General features: G+C 36.1%; 1 protein-coding gene across 7 annotated transcripts in view; it reads left to right on the top strand.

The window, feature by feature from the left end:
* The window catches only part of VPS13D (vacuolar protein sorting 13 homolog D), a 119,505-nt gene that overhangs the window by 62,635 nt on the left and 37,496 nt on the right, over positions 1–19,374 (top strand). For 6 of the 7 annotated variants that reach the window (XM_067310891.1, XM_067310890.1, XM_067310892.1 and 3 more), the window contains 9 exons: positions 79–187; positions 2,112–2,291; positions 2,546–2,662; positions 2,984–3,133; positions 3,765–3,914; positions 4,760–4,856; positions 6,930–7,078; positions 10,866–11,000; positions 11,398–11,565. In XM_067310891.1, coding sequence (XP_067166992.1) covers positions 79–187; positions 2,112–2,291; positions 2,546–2,662; positions 2,984–3,133; positions 3,765–3,914; positions 4,760–4,856; positions 6,930–7,078; positions 10,866–11,000; positions 11,398–11,565 — 1,255 coding nt within the window. Of the gene's footprint in view, positions 1–78; positions 188–2,111; positions 2,292–2,545; positions 2,663–2,983; positions 3,134–3,764; positions 3,915–4,759; positions 4,857–6,929; positions 7,079–10,865; positions 11,001–11,397; positions 11,566–19,374 lie in introns of those variants that run through there. The other variant, XM_067310895.1, reaches the window with a different exon arrangement.

Here is a 19,374-nt window from a genome sequence, read left to right on the forward strand (position 1 = left end):
GGTGTTTTTAATTAACGCTTCAGAAGAGCAGAACTGAGGGGTTAGAAGCCTCTGGTTCATGGTGTGCTTTTGTTTCAGGTATGAGCCCCTGATGCTGAGAAAGCCTGATCGACGGCGCAGTACTACCCAGACATGGAGTTTTCGTGATGGGAAGTTGACCTGTGGTATTCATGGACTTGTTGTACAGGTTATATTTTGAATTTGTTTTGACCTGTTGTTGAGATAAATGGTTGAGTCATTTGGGCTTAGTATTACAGTGAGTAATAAGCTTTGAGGCCAAAGTTCAGGATACAGAAGAGACCAGACTTGCAGAAACAGCTTAATGTGTTTTAAATTGTTGTTCAAGTGTTCTTATCAATTACAAATAATTAAACATCTTGCACTATTAATTTGAAAGTAAAGCATTAGAAAATTAATGATATATCACTGCTGAAAATAAGCAGCATAATGATAAATAGGCACTCGATATTTGCACATATACCCAAATTTGAAAATGCTGCGGAGTGCCTGCTAGTATCACTGGTGAAAGGCAGACTTGCCTATACCTAGCACTTCTCAGAATCATGGCTCTAAGATTTTAATAATGAGATATTTAAAAGTAGTTTGAACTGTTTGCTCTTTCTTTGTGTTCCAGGAAACTCTGGCATGCAAACAGCTAACATTTGCATACTACTTGATAGTTCTGCCTGCTGATACTAGAATTTGTAGGCACAGAAACCTGGATTGCTCTTGGGAATCCTAGCATTAAATGTCAAAGAATGATGTTTTTATTTTTAACGTGTTTCCACCATATTGATCTATTGTTTGCAAACAAGAGTTGATTAAGTTATCCTACACAGGTGTATTGCTTGTTGAAAGAGCAAAATGTGTTTACTATTTTTCATAATAAAACATTACAAATAATATGCAAGCTATGCAATGAAAGTCAGCCCTAATTCAGTGAAAAGAGGTACTCCCATAGTAAATACGTTAGATCCGTGATGAAAGATTGTCTGTTATGTGAACTATGACTCTGGAATAGATTTCTAAGTTACAATATAGCAATATCACTTTGCAAATTCTGTCGATAGGACAGGATCTATCAGACCTCTTTTTTTTCTTGTTCCCAAATTCCTTTTAATTTGTTGGGGTTTTTTCCAAAATGCATGCTCAGATATTTATTCATTTTAAAGCAGCAAAGCAGCAACAGAAAAGCAGCAGCTCAGTCATGTTGCTCACTGTGTAATGACTGAACAGTATGTGCATGCTCTGAAAGTGGAAATATCCTGGCGATAACAATTTTTAAGTTTCAAATATTCATTCTGATGTAACCAAAGAAGTAAAAGTATGGAAAATACCCTTAAGGTTTCATAATATCTTTTTTAAGGCTGTATTTTTAGTTATGTTCTGATTAATGAATGTGGTAGTCATAAAAGATGGTTCCAGCCTCCAGAATAGGTACAGGAAGGACAGCAGCAATGTAGTCATGCTACCTATGCCACCTTTGATGTGTTTCAATTCTGATACCAAGAAATAATTCTAGAGATGAATATTTGAGTTAGTTCCATGGTATTGTGGTTTGATCATTTTTGTGGTCAAATTACTGTTGCTTAGTAAGTCACTGCTTGTCAGTTTGAAGCAACCAAAAAGCCCTGCATCCCAGTGCTAATAAGTTGTTACTGAGAAGAGTCAGTAAGGGTTTACATTCTCATCTTATTTGCAAATCCAGAGTTCATCTTTTATGAAGCTTTCTATCGTTTTGAAGAACTTCTCAGGAAGAACTGCCAGTGTTTGATCACAATGTGATAGTCTCAGTTTCTAAACACGCAGGAGGAATAGTTAATTACTGATCTTTGCTATTTCTTCTAGCTTCCCAGCTTATTAAAGATGAGTGACCAGAAGCTTTAGTAATATCAAGTAAAACTGCTGCCATTCTTCTCTTAGTTCTGAAAAGTTGGAAATGTGTAATTACCCTCACTGGAAGACTGCTCATATCAGTTATTAACTTTCTTCTCCAACTGTGTAAGAAGGACAGAAACATAAAATACACTTTTAAATCAATGTATTTAAATATAGTTATCTGAACCCTTCACCTATCAGTTTTTTTTCTTTATTCTTATTTCTTTCTCCAGGCAAAAGGAGGAATACGAGGTCTTTATGATGGAGCAGAAGTTGTTCTTGGTCCTGATACTTCTCTTGAACTTTTGGGGCCAGTTCCACCTGAACAGCAGTTCATAAACCAGAAGATGAGGCCTGGGTCAGGGGTCCTAGCTGTTAGAGTCATTCCAGATGGACCAACTCGAGTTCTACAGGTGAAGGTCCTTCATTAACTGGAATCTAGTTTCATTATTTGGAATATCTTTCTCCATATTGTGTCTCTAAATCCTTACTAAGGTGTTAACTTTATAATGATATAAAGGGGGGAGGAATCTCATAAAACAGGGAAATAATTACAAGGAAGATTTTCACTGTATTTACTTTTAAAAAGAATAGTTTTATAAGGTAGGACAGTATAGTTGTTTGTAAACAGAAAAGTGATCATAATAGTAACTTATTTGTTTATTAGATAACAGATTTTAACCAACGTAGAAATGATCGTTTATCCTGTGAAGGAGATGAACTTCCAGTTACGGAACAAGATCTACGGAAGTTAAAAAATCCAGATACAGAGCAGGAATTAGAAGTAAGATATCACAACTAATACCTGTCTTTTTTATTATTATTGTTTTCTTTCTAGTATTTTTCCTCTCTAGCTTTTAAGAGTTATTTCATTGGGGTTTTTTTCCCCTGTCATGATCTCTTGTGATGAATTTATATCTTTTTCTGCTAAAACTTCTCATTCTTACAAGCTGAATTTAAATGTCTGAGACCTCTTTATTTGAAGACTTCATCAGCAATGAGCTGTTCAGCATCTCTGGATACGGGTTTAAAAAAATACCTTATTTGCAGAAATAGGTATTCATTATTTTTGTTTTTTTTTTCTCTCCAAATATTATTTTCTCAGGTGCTTGTGAAACTGGAAGGTGGAATAGGATTGTCTTTAGTCAACAAAGTCCCTGAAGAGCTAGTATTTGCAAGCCTCACAAAAATTAATGTCCACTACACACAGCTGTCAACAAGTCAGGTGCTAGAACTTAGTGTACAAGATGTACAGGTATTTGTCATTTTGAAACAAATTTATTTGTTCATGGATTTGGGGGGTTTTCCCTCTCATAATAGGTTTGAAAAATGTTCAGAGCTCTTACTGAGATTTCAGTTCTTAAGTTTTGCCTTTAGTTTTGTTTTCAGTTTGGTCTTTCAAATTCAGAATTCAAAAGTTTAACTAAAGACTGTAAAACCTGATTTATTTAAAAACAAAACTCTAAAATATTTGAATTCTCTTTCCAACGCGTAAGACTTCCTTGGAGGAAAAGTGTGTATACTTTTGTAGAAAAGACATATCAGTCAAATCTAGAACTAACTTAATTCTTCTGTCATTTAATATTTTTGGCTGTGATTAAAAAAAAAAAAAAAAAAAAAAAAAAGTCAACCTATTAAATTCATTGTTGTATCCATTTTATGTGTTGGTAGGTATAGCCATTTTCCTAATGAAGGGTATTTCTGAATGTTTTTTGGGATGGTTTTGTGGTGATTAATAACCAAATATATTTGGTATCTCCCTGGCTCAGGGGGCATGGATAACTCCGTATTTTTTTCAAGGTTTTAAGTCTTCAGTTAAACAGCAAAATCAAGCCTCTTTGTTGTCAGCTATTCCAGTTCTTTTGTCTGCCTTGTTCACTCTGTAGGTGGACAACCAACTTATTGGCACCACACAGCCTTTTATGCTCTTTCTGACACCTAAGATGAGTGAAAATGAGACCATTGAGACTGGTCCTGCAGTGCAAGTAAATGCAATGAAATTTCCCAGTAAAAATGCACTGACTGATATATACAAGGTAAGCCGCAATCTTTGATTGTTGCCATGCAAGTATTGTTCTGTTAAATGGCCTTATCTGTTCCTAATTTTTACTGGTAGTCTGCATGAAATCAGTTGTGTAAATGCTCTTCATGATGAGTTAATACTGAGACTTAAAGGACACTATATCCATCCTCATGTTCAGAATGTTTGAAGCTATGTTATAGTGATGAACTGGATAACAAATATGTTTAAAAAAATATAACAAATTAGGCCAGACCTCTATTTCTTCATGTCTGTGATTTATTCTTCAAGCTGACTGTTCTCGCTTCAGAACTGGTAGGTATGCTTGTAGCACAGCGAACCAGAATCTCTGTGCTATGCTTTTTCATAAGTTGCATGTGGGGTGACTACTTCTCTATGATAAACTGTCATCTTGCAGCATAAAACCTTAACTGAGGCTATTCATGTTATTTAGAATGTTATCCACCAGCTGTAACATCCATTGTGAGGGTGAAACTGAGTTGGTTATCAAGACCTAGCTTGTCACTTGGAATCTTCACACTTGTGTTGTGACACTTTTTCGAAAAAAGCTGATTTTGGTCTTGGAATCCGCTTAAAAATCAGATTCTGAAGTGTTACTGTTAGATAGCGAAGCATGATACATTCCAAAAAGGAAAAAAAAAAATCTAAACAAGCATCACAGGTTGCAGGTAACTAAGTGAAGAAAAGTGCTAAAGACATTTTGGTGGTAGAAATCTTAGTTTGAATCCATTACAATGAAAATAATCTGTTGAGGTAGAACAGAGTGTCCTTTTTAATGTCTTATTCAGATCGTATTTCCAGTATTCATATTGTAAACTGAGATTTGTTTATCTCTTGTAGCATTTGATGATCACTGCTCGGAAGTTCACAGTTCAAATTGAGGAGAAACTGCTTCTGAAGTTACTGAGTTTCTTTGGCTACGATCAGTCTGAATCAGGTATGATATAAAATTACAAAGACCATTTTTTCAATATGCAGAGTTATTGTCATCATTTTTGCATATAAAATTAAGTTCAAAACACCTTGCAAACTGTGTTAGAAGGCCTTTAGCTGCTTGGAAACTTTGACCGTTCAACAAATGAGCAAAAAAAAAATGGAAGGCTAATGCCTCAATGGCCTGTACAAAGCTGTTCACATAATATTGTGTTAGTTACAGTATTCAGGCAATGACTCATGTAACATAGCGTTGTCCTGGACACAGTGGCTGAGCAGAACCTCTACAGAAAGGAGTTCAATATTCATCTTAAGTTCCTGTATCTGGATTCATCTAAATTGGGATAAAAAATTGTGTTATTAATTTAGGAAACCACCTTATTTAGTAACGTTTGTTTATTTTAAACCCTACACTAGAAACTGGATCTCTGTTCATTTGTTTCTTGGGTGGTTCCTCTAGGTTCATTGAAGGAAAGTTTTGGCTGTCTGATCTTTTAAGCTGTGGAATCCATACCCCTGGCTTTAATTGTAATATAAGTGTTTTTTGCATTCACTGAAACAAAACAGACCTTTGAATCTTCTAATCTCATATTGTTCCAGTTCTTCAATCTTAGGGCTTATCTATTTCCTGAATAAATTTCCTGAAATGTCTATTCAGGAGTAGCAATTGCAAAAGTCACTTTTATGCAGTAAGGATATGTAGAGGTTCATCCTAAAATAACTGTTCCAGGAAAAAGTGTGTTTGGTACACTTCTGAGTGTGGGCAAGCCCACTAATGATGCTCAAAGTTGCAGTATCTGAAGATGTCACAGTATTTTCCTAGGGTTCTCTGAAAAATTACATTTCCCAGTTGCTCAGACAGAAGACTTGGAGACTTAGCTTTGTACTGACGAGGAAGAATTAAAGATTTTGAGTCTTGCTCTTACCACCCTCTTTACCAATCATCTGTCATTCCTTTTGGTTTACCATGATGCCTTTGCTATCTTTTTGTTTCCTTACTTACTATATTCTCTCTGTAGTTTATCCACTGATGCTGATGATGTCATCCAAGACTCAGCCAGAATTAATAATGGAATTTATTGTGTCATTTACATTCAACATGTTTAATCTTTTAACCTGAGTTCGTAAGGCTACAGTGTTTATATGACTTTGTCATCTTTCTTTTTTCCCCTCTGCCTCCTCCCACTACCAAGATGCTCTCAGAAATAACTTAATGAACCTGTTAGTGTCAATGAAATTTGTTGGAGAAGTCAAGGTCTCAGAGGCCGTTTCTGAATTTTTAAGCTGTTACTAGATTTTCCTCTTCTTTTCAGTCACTAACGTAGTGCCCATAATAAAGGGAAGGCTACATCGTGAGCTCAGCATTCATCCTCTTCATAAGGCCTGCTGCTGTTCAGTCAGCTTAGGCATATTTCTAAATGAAGAATGGACAGCATCATGCTGCTTTTTGTTTTTTCTCACTCAGTCAGTATTCCGATTTCTTCTTCAGTTCCCTGTGTACTGTGGGATGCCTATGATGGGAGAAGAGGGGAGGAAGTAGCAGCTGGGGAGAGTGAGTGAGATGAAACGGAATACAGGAAGGACTTAGGGTTAATGCAAATGTGGGACAAAGTATGTAGGAAGCATCCTTGTTGGGCTGTTTGAAAATGTAAGAACAACTGACTTGGATGACATGTGGAGGAAGAGAAGCATAGCTGGAAAAGCTCTCCATGTCTTACAGTGAATAGCGCTAGCGTTCTGTGAAAACATAATAGGTGTGGGAATTGTAATAGGTTCTTCTGATGATGGAATCTCATGCTCCACCTATGCATTTGGGTGTCTTTTCTTTCCTTTTTTTTTTTAACTACAAATAAATTCAGATTTTGGAGATGAAGGCAGATCTGCAAAAAAAACTTCTTGAGCCTCAAAGATGACTTTGGTGTCACTAGGCATGGGAAGTTTTGCTGGCTGCACTAGCAGTCACATATACTTCCTATTTGTACAGAAAAACTCATAACTCCTTATGAAATGTGTATTCATGTCTATTCATATACTTGTATATAATCTGTTTTGGTTCCTGTGTTATGTCTGGATGCAGAGGTTGAAAAGTATGATGAAAATCTCCATGAGAAGGTTGTTGAACAAGGTGGAAGCCAAAAGCGATACTACTTTGAAAATCTCAAAATTAGTGTGCCCCAAATTAAGTTGAGTGTCTTCACTTCCAACAAGCTACCTTTGGATCTCAAGGTAAGCCACTGCTTTCACAGAATGTACTTCCAAATAAAGATATCCTATTATAGGAGGAAAAGGGAACACAAGCTTTTTAAATTTGGTACTGTTAATTTCCATTTACACAGTATCTTGTACACCAAAATCTTCTAGCAGCTGTTTCAAAACAGGAAACTTCTCTGCCGATTGTTCATGCCATTATATGCATTTTGGTACCCCTTCATCTTCCAGGCTAGAAGAGCATGCAGTCTGCTTTTGTTTCTCTGCTTTTTGAATGGAGGTCTCCTCTGTAATAGTCTTTTATTTCTGTTATTTCAATTGAAGCACAGCCTACTGCACTTAATTACTTACTACTTTACAAAGGATCTTAGTTATGTTTGTAGTAGCCTAAAGAGGCTTAAAACATACAATAGTATGGGGGTGGTAAGGTGAGAGTGGAGTACGATAAGAAGTGACAGAACTTAGCAGAAATACAGCAAAAGTCAGTTGAGTGTTTTCATGGGAGGAATGTTTTCTCATTGAATTTGGAGAGTTTGCACAAGTACTCTCTAATTTGGTTCAATATTAATGTGAATTCACGCTAAGTGTGGACTTAGAGGTGGAAAACCTGGTCCTTTTCATGAGGTAATAAATGTTCTGGCACAGTTCTTCAGGTAAATCAGGGATTCCAAATTTAGAGATGACTGAAATGAATTGAAGTGGGTGCTTAATTATAGCAAGAAAATAATCTAGTCCAGTGTTCTCAGCTTGTGCTTTGGGACCTTCCTGGGCATGATAAGGTGGCAACAATCAGCAGTATTCCAGTTCCCTCTGAGCTAATTCAGCTAATTTCCTCTAAGGGATGGGAGCTGATTAAAAGTGTAAAAGTGTGTGTGTGTGTGTGTGTGTGTGTGTGTGTGTAAAAATATCTTATGCAGTCAGTAGTTACAGTTAGTAATCACTGTACCCCACTGTGGAGGAACTGAGCTGTCTTATTTAAGTTGTATTTTCAAAACAGTCGGGATCCTGACTAGGCTTCTTTCTGTCCATGATGTTGTGGACATTAATATGTGCATGCTTTTAAAGTTCAGTTTTATGGAATGAGAGTGTATTGTGGAGTCCTAACATGATGACCCAGAGTGTCCTCCAACCTGTACTCTTGCACAAGCATTTGTTAAAAGTATTCCAAAGGAGGACAATTTAATAACAAGCTGTAATTATTCTTAACCATTCAGCAATGCCTTGGAAGTATAGGATTTTGCATGTTAACTTCAACACAAGCATGCTCATCATCTAAATATCTTTACATACGAGAGAGAAAGAGTGTTAGTGGTGCGTAGAGAAACAGTCTATCAGTCTGATGTGCTTTGGTGGGGAAGAGAAGTTTTTCCAAAAGCATGCACTTAGACAAGGCTGGAGTTTAGCTGAGCACTTACTGCCTTTTTACAGGTTTTTACACAGGTTTTTTTGGAAGATGTTGTAGTATTTTATGCTCTTGTATGGGGAGTTTTGTCTTTAAGAAACTGGTAATGTGCACTGCCTGTTTAGATTTTCCACCACCTTTGGAAAAAGATATGTACTGGCAGCTGCCAGCATTGTTCTCAAGAGAAAACTTGGCGCATATATATTTACACACATATATATATTTACACACACACACACATTTTTTTTTTTCCTAATGATAACAGGCACTGACTGTATCCTGTATATTAACTTTCAGAGAAGGAGTTCCATTCAGTTCCTTGTAGCACAGGAGAGTTCAGGGTAGGAGGGAGAGCATAATCACAGTAGAGCCTTTGTAGCAGATTTTCTAAGCACCTCAAATGATTTTGGAAAGTTTGGACATTGCTGTCTGGTAATGTGGTACAGACACATTATTTTTATTAGGTACCAGTATCAACAAAGTTGCCTTATTTAATATCTGATAATTAAACAGGAAATTACTTCCTACCCAAGTCACTAATGAGGACTACTCTAGTTAGTCAGTCATCCATTTACTGAAAAAATAAATAGGTCCTTTCTTACTTACAAACTTAAATCAGACATGTAATTTACCCTAATTGCCTGCAGATGGCAGAAAAACTCACATTACGTACTGCCAAGCACGCTCCACTGATTAATGTAGAAAGATGCAACACAAGTGTCAGGCTTATTGCCATCTTCAGTATTTTTGATGTTAGTGACTGTGCAGATGCCATTATTATCAAGAACTGAAACAGAAGTGATCTTTTTGTTTCTTCTTAAAAAACTGATTTTCTTGATAATTTTTCCAGAGTTACTATATATATTTCCAAACAGTGTTGGGGACCAATAGTGTCTTGCAGAAAATTATCAAAGATCGCCAAGTTACAGTGCTTTTTTTGTAATCCCTGTCCACTTTTCTGTCCAGCAGGCATTAGTGTTAATAATAGTGATACTTTTGATGTAGAAAAGTTTTAAGTATGCAAGACTTACCATTGAGATTTTTTTTTTCTTTTTTGCCAAGGCTGAGGTCAGATATGTTGTGTTTGTCAGTCAAGATGGAATATATTACTTTTGAAGTTAGCGACATATTTTCAGTACACTTTGAATTGGCAAGTCATATTTGAATGTGTCAGATAGTTGTATTCTCAAAAAATTGACATCATCATTCAGTTAAATATAATAAATGGTTCAATGGAAGCACCTCATAAAGGAATTGTCTTCCTCTAGCTCTCTTGTGGACATTTGTGTGTGATGAACAATACAGCACTGAAGTAATTTTACAGGTTGTGGAAGTACCATAGTGTTTCTGATTCCTTCAGAGTCACCCTGCTGTGGCTACTCAAATTTTGCCATGAGTTCCCTTCCATTTCCTTCTTCCCTCTTCTTTTCTTCCATTATTTTCTTTGCTGAGGGAGCAACATAGCAGTGTTCTATTTGCAGTATTTATACACTGTGTGTGTGGAAGACGATGTGTATGTAAGATGTTGTGATATGACTTTAAAAATTGTAAAATATTGGAAAACTGCAAAAATCTGTTTCACAAGAATACTTTTAGAAGTTACTGCTATTTGCGCTATTTTTAAGGGAAAACGATGGTTAATTTAAAGCAGCTCACAAATAGAACATTATAGAAGGCTTGTTTCTTTCCTTCTCAACTTTGTTGTGAATGCATAGTCTATTAGATTGTGTTTTGTCTTCAAGTATTTGCTTATATATAGCTTGTCTGCCTTCAATACAGTTTTTATGTATAGACCATATGAAGTACAGATGGCCCATGTGCTTATTACTTTTTCTTCCTTGAAAAATAATTGAAAAAGCTAGTTTTAAAGAATGTCAGTACACCAAATAATATTGAGAAACAAGCCTCAGGCTTGCAGGAAATTGTGTAGGTTATCCCACCTCATCGTGACGCTTAATCCATTTGTAGTGCTCCAGCAAAGTGGAAAACATCCAATTTTGTCTTTACTACATATCAAGGAGATTTTCAGCCTCAAAATTAGGGTTCAGTTTAATGGAACATTTGAACAAGTATAACAAAGTGCTAAGCATGGAATCTTAAATGGATTTTGTTTTGAAGTATGAATGTCAACTGCAGGAGATGAAATGCATCAGGAAGTGCATTTAATTACTAAGTATTGAACAAATGGTTACCTAATAGCTTTATTATTGCTTATATGTAAAAGACTTATGGAATGATTGCCTTCTATTTCAAAGAATCCACATGGCAGAGGTAAACTATTTTAGCTGCTTCTGATAATTTTCATTTGTTACCTGTTTAGGGATAAGTTTGTTTGAGTGCTGTGAATAATAAATAGAGATAAAAATAAAAGGAGTAAAATAGTAATATCTTTTTTTTAATTAGGCATTGAAAAGCACGCTGGGATTTCCTCTAATCCGATTTGAAGATGCTGTGATTAATCTGGATCCTTTCACTAGGGTCCATCCATATGAAACACGGGAGTTTATCATTAATGACATTCTGAAACACTTTCAAGAGGTAAGTGGCATACAGATTTTACTGTGGCAAAGGCTGAACTTCTCTTGATTTGAGGCCTCCGCTGGGTATGAGGGGGAACTATTTCGTGAATACTAGCTGTTTGTGTTTGTGTTGTATTACTATTTTGGTATACTGAGAAATAGCATCACATACTTTTATTCTGAATACACTTCATTTTAAGATGAAAGTATTGCTGATCTTGCTGATATTTGTGTGTTGATTTATAGAATCTCTTCACTTCAGTAAAACTTTCCATCTGTTTTTGTGCAGGCTTTTGTTGCAGGGTGATGGTGGGGTTTTTTTGTTTGTTTGGGTTTTGATTGTTTGCTTAATCAACCTTGTTGGTGTTAACATGTGATCCAGAAGTGATATTCCACCCTTCCCTTTGATTTTACAGGAGCTGCTTAGTCAGGCAGCAAGGATTCTAGGTTCTGTGGATTTCCTTGGCAACCCTATGGGTCTATTGAATGATGTTTCAGAAGGTGTTACTGGACTTATAAAATATGGCAATGTTGGTGGCCTCATAAGAAATGTCACACACGGAGTATCAAACTCTGCTGCAAAGGTAAGAATCATGACATGAGAGTTTACTTTAGAAAAAAAGGCTAAAAATAATTAGGTAACAGGTGGAGTAGAATTATTGGCAATATTTACTTTAATTGGCGTATATTCTGTTTGTTTTGTAAAAATTGTATTTGAAGCATAGATTTTTGAAATGTTTACATACATGCTTTAGGGATGCCAAAAGCCCTGCAGGACTCCATGAAGCTACTCAAGGCCGTTACTATCTATATGCATACGTTTTGCAGATTAAATGCAGTAGTTGGCAATATTTTAGTTCTCACTGGTTAAAATGTGGCATCACCGTGTACGTGCAGAAGAACAAAGCTATATTGGTTATTGAAATTCTAGAATTGGAACTTGGAGTATTTAAAGATTGTTTAGTAAAACGTTAAATTTATCATTTTACTTTTGGAAACTAGTTAAGATGATGTAAATATGAATTATTTACATTATACTAACACTTTTCTTGAGTTTAAATTTTTTCTGTGCCACTTAGTAACAAATTCTGAAGGAGTTCTTAAATTGCTACACATGTATGTTACTTATTGCTTACTTACTATTTATGTTTATTATATATTTATTCCAAAAAGTCATTACATCAGTGCATGGTGGGGTGGGTTTTTTTGTTTTGTTTTTTTGTTTTTGGTTTTTTTGGCCTTCTGGATATTGGTTGAGAGAATCCTATTACATCAGTGTTATTAGTTGAAAATACCATCTTTGGTGCCCAAGAGACATATGGTCTGAATGCAGCACCCAAAAATAGGAAATGGTTTTGCTTGAGGTCTGTGTTGTGCTTGCTACTGAACAAATGTATGTTGACTTGAACAAAAAAAACCCCTTAAGATATTTTTCATTACATGGTGTGTCAACATATACTGTAAAAAACTTTGTGATTGTGGGTAGAATTGGAATAATGCTTTCTTCACGTGAAGACTCATTATTTAAAAGGTTTTTCCCTGATGCTGTCATTCCTAAGTGTAAGAAGTGTGTGTGCATACACATTCATGTGGAGAGAGAGAAAAGAGATGGTATCAGGAGGGAGGTGCAACAGCGATGAAGAAGCTGACCTAAATGGAACTCAGTCAGAAAGGAGCGTAGGCCATGTAAAAAGTGGTATCTTTAGTAGTGAGCTCACTTAGCAGTATAATAATAATTAGTTAATGCTCCTTTTGCATATTTGCAGGTAGGTGACATTTAGGTATGTGCTGCTTTATACAACAAAATGAAACACTGGTGGTCAAAATCGGCCTGTCCCAGGCATAGGTTTATCACGAGATGTGCTGCAGTTACTCACAGAAAAACAGGATTTTTCCAGAGTTACCCTGAGAAGTAGGCAGAATACTGGAGAGAAGACAGACTGGTTGAGAATGGTTAAATAATAACTGATACATAGGAAAATATTCTCAGTGTTAATCCCTGGCACACTGGGGGGCTTTTGGCTTGTGCAGTCTACGTTTACTGATTACACTGTAATCTTCTGAAGACATTTTAATGCAGCTCATCTTCAAGAAGCTGGGGGGTGAAATAAAATATCCTTCCAAAATTATTCCTGTGCTTTCTCAAAAAATACAGCATGTAGGTTACTGATATAAAGGAAGAGTTCCTCTTTTTCTCCCTTCATCTAAAGAATGACAAGAATAGTTGAGAAAAAATAAATAGAGATTGTATGAAAAGGGCTGTATCTTTGGATATGAATAAAACAATTCGTAGGAATGAAGCTAGCCCACAATCAATGTGCTTAATACTTAACAAACTTTATAACATTCAGGAGCTGTGAAATATAATGATTTAAAAATATGTGCCAGTTTCTTGTTTCACTTAATGTTTATCCCTTTATTCCTGAGCTTAGGATAACAGCATGCGTAAGACTATATGCGAGAGTTGATGCTTTCTTTGTGAGCATGGCTTGTTTACCAACAGATATGTTACGGGAACCAAAGAATTTTCCACTTTCCTATTATTTTCATTTTTCAGACTAGTAAGTATATACAGTCATGGTTCATCATTTCACAACCTGTTCCCTTTAATTGGATACATGAAAATCTCCTTGTTTTCCACATTAATGGGAAAAAGATCATTCAGAAGATGAGAAAGGTGAGATGTAGAGTTTGCATAATTACAGATAGCTCAAGACTAAAGTTATCAAACCTACTGAAACTCCCATAGAGATCCCTAGTTCATCACCAAGTGCATAGTTGTTTGATAAACATCTCTAATCCAAAAAGCTGAACTGTGAGGAAAGATGACATATGCTTTTTATAACATACTGAATAATCATCTTCCTCCCAGCATTAGCCCAGCTTGGACCATTATAAGGAGTTCAAACAAAATACCATGCTGTTGATATTCCTGTCTTAATCCACATGGGATCTTCTAGGTCTTCTGAGTTTTCTTATAGAGCATTTTAAACATGTGCCTAAGATCTCCTACAATATCATCATGTGTTCTTAGTATTGTCAGCACTGCAAATACGGGCTTGTCCAAGCAGTCTGGAGGATGACTTACTGAGCTTCTGTAAGGCAGTATCCTTCTGTGCAAATGAATATTTTTGTCCATATTTTCTACTCATGGTTCTGCGGTCTCTTGTGACCCATCTACTCCACCCAACAGAATGTTTCTTTAGTGTTTCCTTTCTATAAAGTGTTGTTTCCTCATTGCAATCACATCTGCAGCAACAGTCTCATAAATCTTTCTTTAAAAGGCACGAGCCTTCCTACATTTCCCACAAGGGCAAGGTCATTCTTTGAACTTTGGAGTCATTTGTTACCAACGTTTTTGTGAAGGAAGATTTTGAAAGGCAGAAGGGCAGTTGGATGCTGAACTCCCCTCGAAATTCAACAGGAGTTGAGTGCCTGTCTCCCATTTATACCTTTGAAAATCACCCCATGTAATATTTATCTGTCTTCCCAGATATTTTTTTTTCTTCTTGATGCATCCCAAATGTCTCAGGTGCAAGTCTTGCACAGTTCCCTTTTTAAAGCTTTTTTACATGAACTATATTTTTGTCCCCTCAGAACAAGGAGTGAAGTTTATCCTTTAGGAAGGCTTAACTGTACATTATAGAACTGCTTGAGTAATCCCACTTTCAAAAGGAGAACATTAACCCCACTACCTAGATGATGAGGGTAAAAAAAGGCTCAAATAATCAGGATAGATTCTTCTGTATCTCTTGCACTGCTCTTAGATGTCTAAATCTGCTAGAAAACTAAGCCAGGAATGTCGGTATAACACACAGTAGACATTTTGAGTACAATTTGTGACATGTCGTGTACATGGTACAGAGTAGGACTTGGTCTACTCCTGTTCTACCACATATATGCCTTATGGTCTCATGTAGGATCTGCTGACTTTTGGTAAAGAGTAAAATGGGGGGAAAAAAATGATCCCAAGTACTCAAGAAAAATGTGACCAAAACAACAGGTCATTTTCATCTTGTTTCCTTGGTGTTCTCTGTACTGGAAGTATTACTTTTCACTGCATACATTTTTACCTGATTCAACTTTGCTGTAGATGTCCTCATCTTTGCAGCTTATTTTGTGGAGCTGGCAACTAATGCAGCTAAAACTAGATGAACAGTCTTCTGCAAGTAAACTGGTGCAGGAAAACATACCTATTTTGTTTGTTTTGGTTACCTGACTTGGAAAGTGTCCTAAATAAAATCTATACTAGATTTTAAAATGGGTCACTATTTAAGGTGTGAATGGATAGATCACCTCTGTTCATAAAATTATGCAAATAAACTTTAATACTATAATGATCACTTTAAAAGAAATACTGCTCAGCTGAATTGAAAAGCAAGCTATTTGAGTTGTGTCTGGTTTTGTCATTTTATTGCTTTTCTATTTTATAGTTCTGTTGATTATCCCTGTAATGGCTTTTCCATGCATTTCAGAACACGCAGTGGGTAATGCCTTCTTTCAAGTGGAGAGCTTCAGTGTATTTAAGTTGGCACAAAACCTTAGGTTAAATAAAGTTCACTACAGACAGTTTTGTAGTTTTTATCCCTTGGAGACTCCACGTTCTGTATTTTAAAAAGTTCTTTGATCCTAAATATAGACACCTGAGGGAATTTCATTCTCTCTGAATGGAGACTTCTATATAGTTGCCATATGCGTAGAAATGTCTTGAATTCTTGGCATCCATCCTTTTTTTTTTTTTTTTTTTTTCCTCTCCCTTTAGGCATGATAATACTAAATCCTAAATTATTCCTGTTTCAGAGGCATTTCAGTTAAAGTGAATACTGAATGCTGAGCTAGCACCTGAACAAAAATGTTCTATTGCTTCTGTTCCCTGACTGATTAAGTATGGTTATATCTATTACTGGCAAATAGATGTTGTGCTGACATAATTTAAGTCCTGGTAGTAAAGGATTGAAGTGATTATTCAGCTTCTCAATACTGTGTTTCATTTGTCTGATACTTTCATTCCTTACAAGGAATTCTGGTGTCTTGCATATATTATGAGCACATAAGGTAATGCAGTTGTTACAACTGTACAAGTAGGCCTAGTTTCTGTACATAAATATTGGATGGAAATTTAAAAAAAATAAAACACTTTTGAAATGTATTGGGCATAGAAAAAATAGTATAAAGCTTTTTCAACCTTTGAATGGCTTTGACCCACCTTGTTCCACATTTGCAGTATCCCTGTTCTTCAAATTCTGAGTATGTCGCTTGTAATAAACTTAATGTTGATATTGAACGGACAGGAGCTGGTCTAGAATCTGTCCCTTTCCTTGAGTCAAAGGAGAGATTGCAGTCGAGTCACCAAGGATGGGAAGCTTGTAGGCTTTAGTTCGGCCAAACAAACAAAAGAGCTGCACTGACTAGGCATTATCTTGTTTATAAATCAGAAATAAAATTCTGTCACTATCTTAAGAGCCAGATTTCTTGACTTGAGTATTTCTTATGACAAAGGGAAAAATTTTTTTGTGACACGAGCCTTTTTTTTTTTTTTTCCTTACAATAACATGTTAGGGATTTTTTTCAAAGTAATAATGGAGGTCCTCAAAGTGGTAAGAATAGTCAGCTTCTAAAAGGGGAAAGTATTGCAGTAAAGGAAGAACTTTAATTTTCATATTAAACTTTGAAGTTTCCAGTGAGAGGTTTAATTTGGCATGCAAAGCTATGCCTGATGGTTTACCTTTCCTCCTCTTTGACACACTTGTATGGGACTCATAGAGTCCTAACAAGGAGCTCTGTGAGATTTGGGAGCAGTCATTTAAAAGTGAGAGTCTCAAAAGGTTTGTGACCAGACTGTGAACTTGAAAATAAAAGAAAAATTCAGTGACCAAGAGCAGGTTAGCATGATAGTGTTTCAGTGTTTGCATCTTTGATAGCAATTCTTTAAGAACTGTTTGTTGTTAGCGGTTATCTTTGTGTGGATATTAAAGATTATTTTTAAGCTACTTTCTGACCTTTGCATTATATAACATTTATAACAATTCAGGATGTTTGTTTCTAGCATATGGCACAGCCAGCAGGGCAGGAGATACATTTCTAAAAAACCTTTGAAGGTGCAGTTAAGGAGAAATTCATTTGCTCCCTAGTAGTGTGTAGCATGGTCTTCTGGGGCATGAAGGATTTTTTTTTTTTTTTCCCTGTAAAATTTTACTGGATTTTTTTTTCATGCTGAATTTGGTGATAGTTAAATTTCCCCATTATCTCTAGTTACATTTTTAAATAAACTGCTAAAAGAATCTCTAAATGCATATAATTTTTTCTAATTTTGTGACATTTTTGCTTTTTTTAATCTGCACTGCTAAAGACGGTGCCTTTTTTGTCTTTTTTTGTCTTTTTTGCAATCCATTGTTCCTTTCTGGATTTCTAGACTGGAAAAAATAAATTTGTTTCATTTTTTATATTTTCCATCTTTTTTGTGGTTGAGCAATACTGACAGCTACTTGACAACACTGTTAGTCAAGCTGGCCACTTCTGTAAGTCTTGGCTGACAGTATTGCAAAAGAACTTGCAGCACAGGCAAGCATAATCACAGTGTATAGTTTTCATCATGCTTTCCCCTTGTGCGTGTGTTAGAACTTCTTTGTTTTTTATCTGAAACATAGTTCTTTTTGAGAGCGGAAGTGCAGTGCAGTGTAACTGTACTGCTTGAGATACCTTGTTTGAGCCAGAGGTACTGCCAAAACTCCAAATTTTGTATTTAAAATGTGTTTATAGCATCATAGGTGTGCCCAGCCTTTTTAAAGGGTAGTAAATGCTACCTTAAAATATACCAACTTGTATGTAGTGTCAGAGTGTGGAGAAAGTTGGGCTTTTTTTTTTTTTTAATATAAAAAAGGGCAAATCAAGGTTTATTCCTAGGAATATCAGCTAAAAATGCAGTGCAAACAGCTGAAACAAAAATCACCTGTTGGTGATGGGAATTTCTTAGCAAAGCCTTCATAGATGAAGTCTAAGAAAGAAGCACACACTGTAGTTTTCCTCAAATGTGTGTTAAATATTCAACTGATAACGTAGAAACATCATGATTGCAGTTAGTTTCTGAGTTTCCTACAATTTTAGGCCTTCATAATTTTCTCTTGACTCCCTGTTCTCCTAATTAAGTGCCAACAGCAGAATGTATATGATTACTGGCAAAGACTCATACTAGATAAAAATGAGGAAGGCTGAAATTCTTTCTGGGCAGCTTTATGGATTTGAGTTTGGGTTCTGTGTTGTTCTTGGTTGTCCTTCACCAGAGTAGTCTGAGCAATTGAGGTTGTGGGATTCAGCAGCAATTGCTCTAAGTAGCTTTTCCTATTCCTAGAAGTTAACGTGATTTATACAGTTCAATGTAAACATAGCTTTCCATATGTTTTCTTGCTTTTTGATAATGCTGTCGTTCTTTGTTATGATGCACTTGATTAAGATTTCTCTCCTCGTGTCCCCCCCACTATTGTTTCGGGGCTATTGCGGCATGTTCAGGTAAGGCGTCCAGGTGGCACTGCAGATCATCTTCAGTTTAACTTGCCTTTCATTCAGAGACTCTAGCAGTACGCTTGCAAGGGCTGAGCAGTGAGAATTTACATGGAAATGTGTAGCTTACAGGAGTGTGTGACAGAAAGTAATCGAAATTGCTGGGCAGAAATTTTCAGTACTGGGAGGAACGTTGTAGATGAGGCCATTTACCCACTTCCTAACAGCGTAAAAGACAGCAAACCTTATGGCCAATTACAGTGACAAGCAGAAACCATGGAAGTGGCACCTCTTCTTATATACAGAACATCTGGTATCTGTGATCGGTATCTTTGAAAGAGATTTTGAGATAAGAGAAAGGTAAAGGATGATCTCTAAGAATTTTGAAGTATGATGTTTATCTTCTCCTTCCTCCTGTTAATTTGTGGCATGTGGTGAAATGGTTGAACACACTGGGGAATGAAGCGAACAAAGAAGAATTTAAAATGTGCTATGCAAAATGTTGTCAAAAGCACAAAACGTGAAATTAGAAATAAACCTTTTTTTTAACCATGTAGATGACATAAAATTTGACCTTAACCTACAGGTTTTAAATGGCTAGCTTGTCATGAAGCAAACAGGGGCATGTATCCTGTATGTTGTATTTAAAATCTGAAGTAGCAGAAATGGGGAGTGGGTTTAAGATTAGCTGATTTTAGTCTTTACACAGCAGTCTGACTGTGTCTCCCTACTGTTTATTTGAAGAGGAAGCATATATAAAACTATGTTAAATAGTGCAAATCTGAACTTGCAGTTCCTTGGCTGTGTATCCCAAGGGAGGGAAGACATCACTCGTGTGTCCGTAGGAGATGGCTAGGATATCTTCTGAAGCTGTAACAATAGGTAAAATGATTGGC

This window comes from Apteryx mantelli, chromosome 26 (assembly GCF_036417845.1).
Source record: "Apteryx mantelli isolate bAptMan1 chromosome 26, bAptMan1.hap1, whole genome shotgun sequence".
In the NCBI taxonomy this organism is placed as follows: domain Eukaryota; kingdom Metazoa; phylum Chordata; class Aves; order Apterygiformes; family Apterygidae; genus Apteryx; species Apteryx mantelli.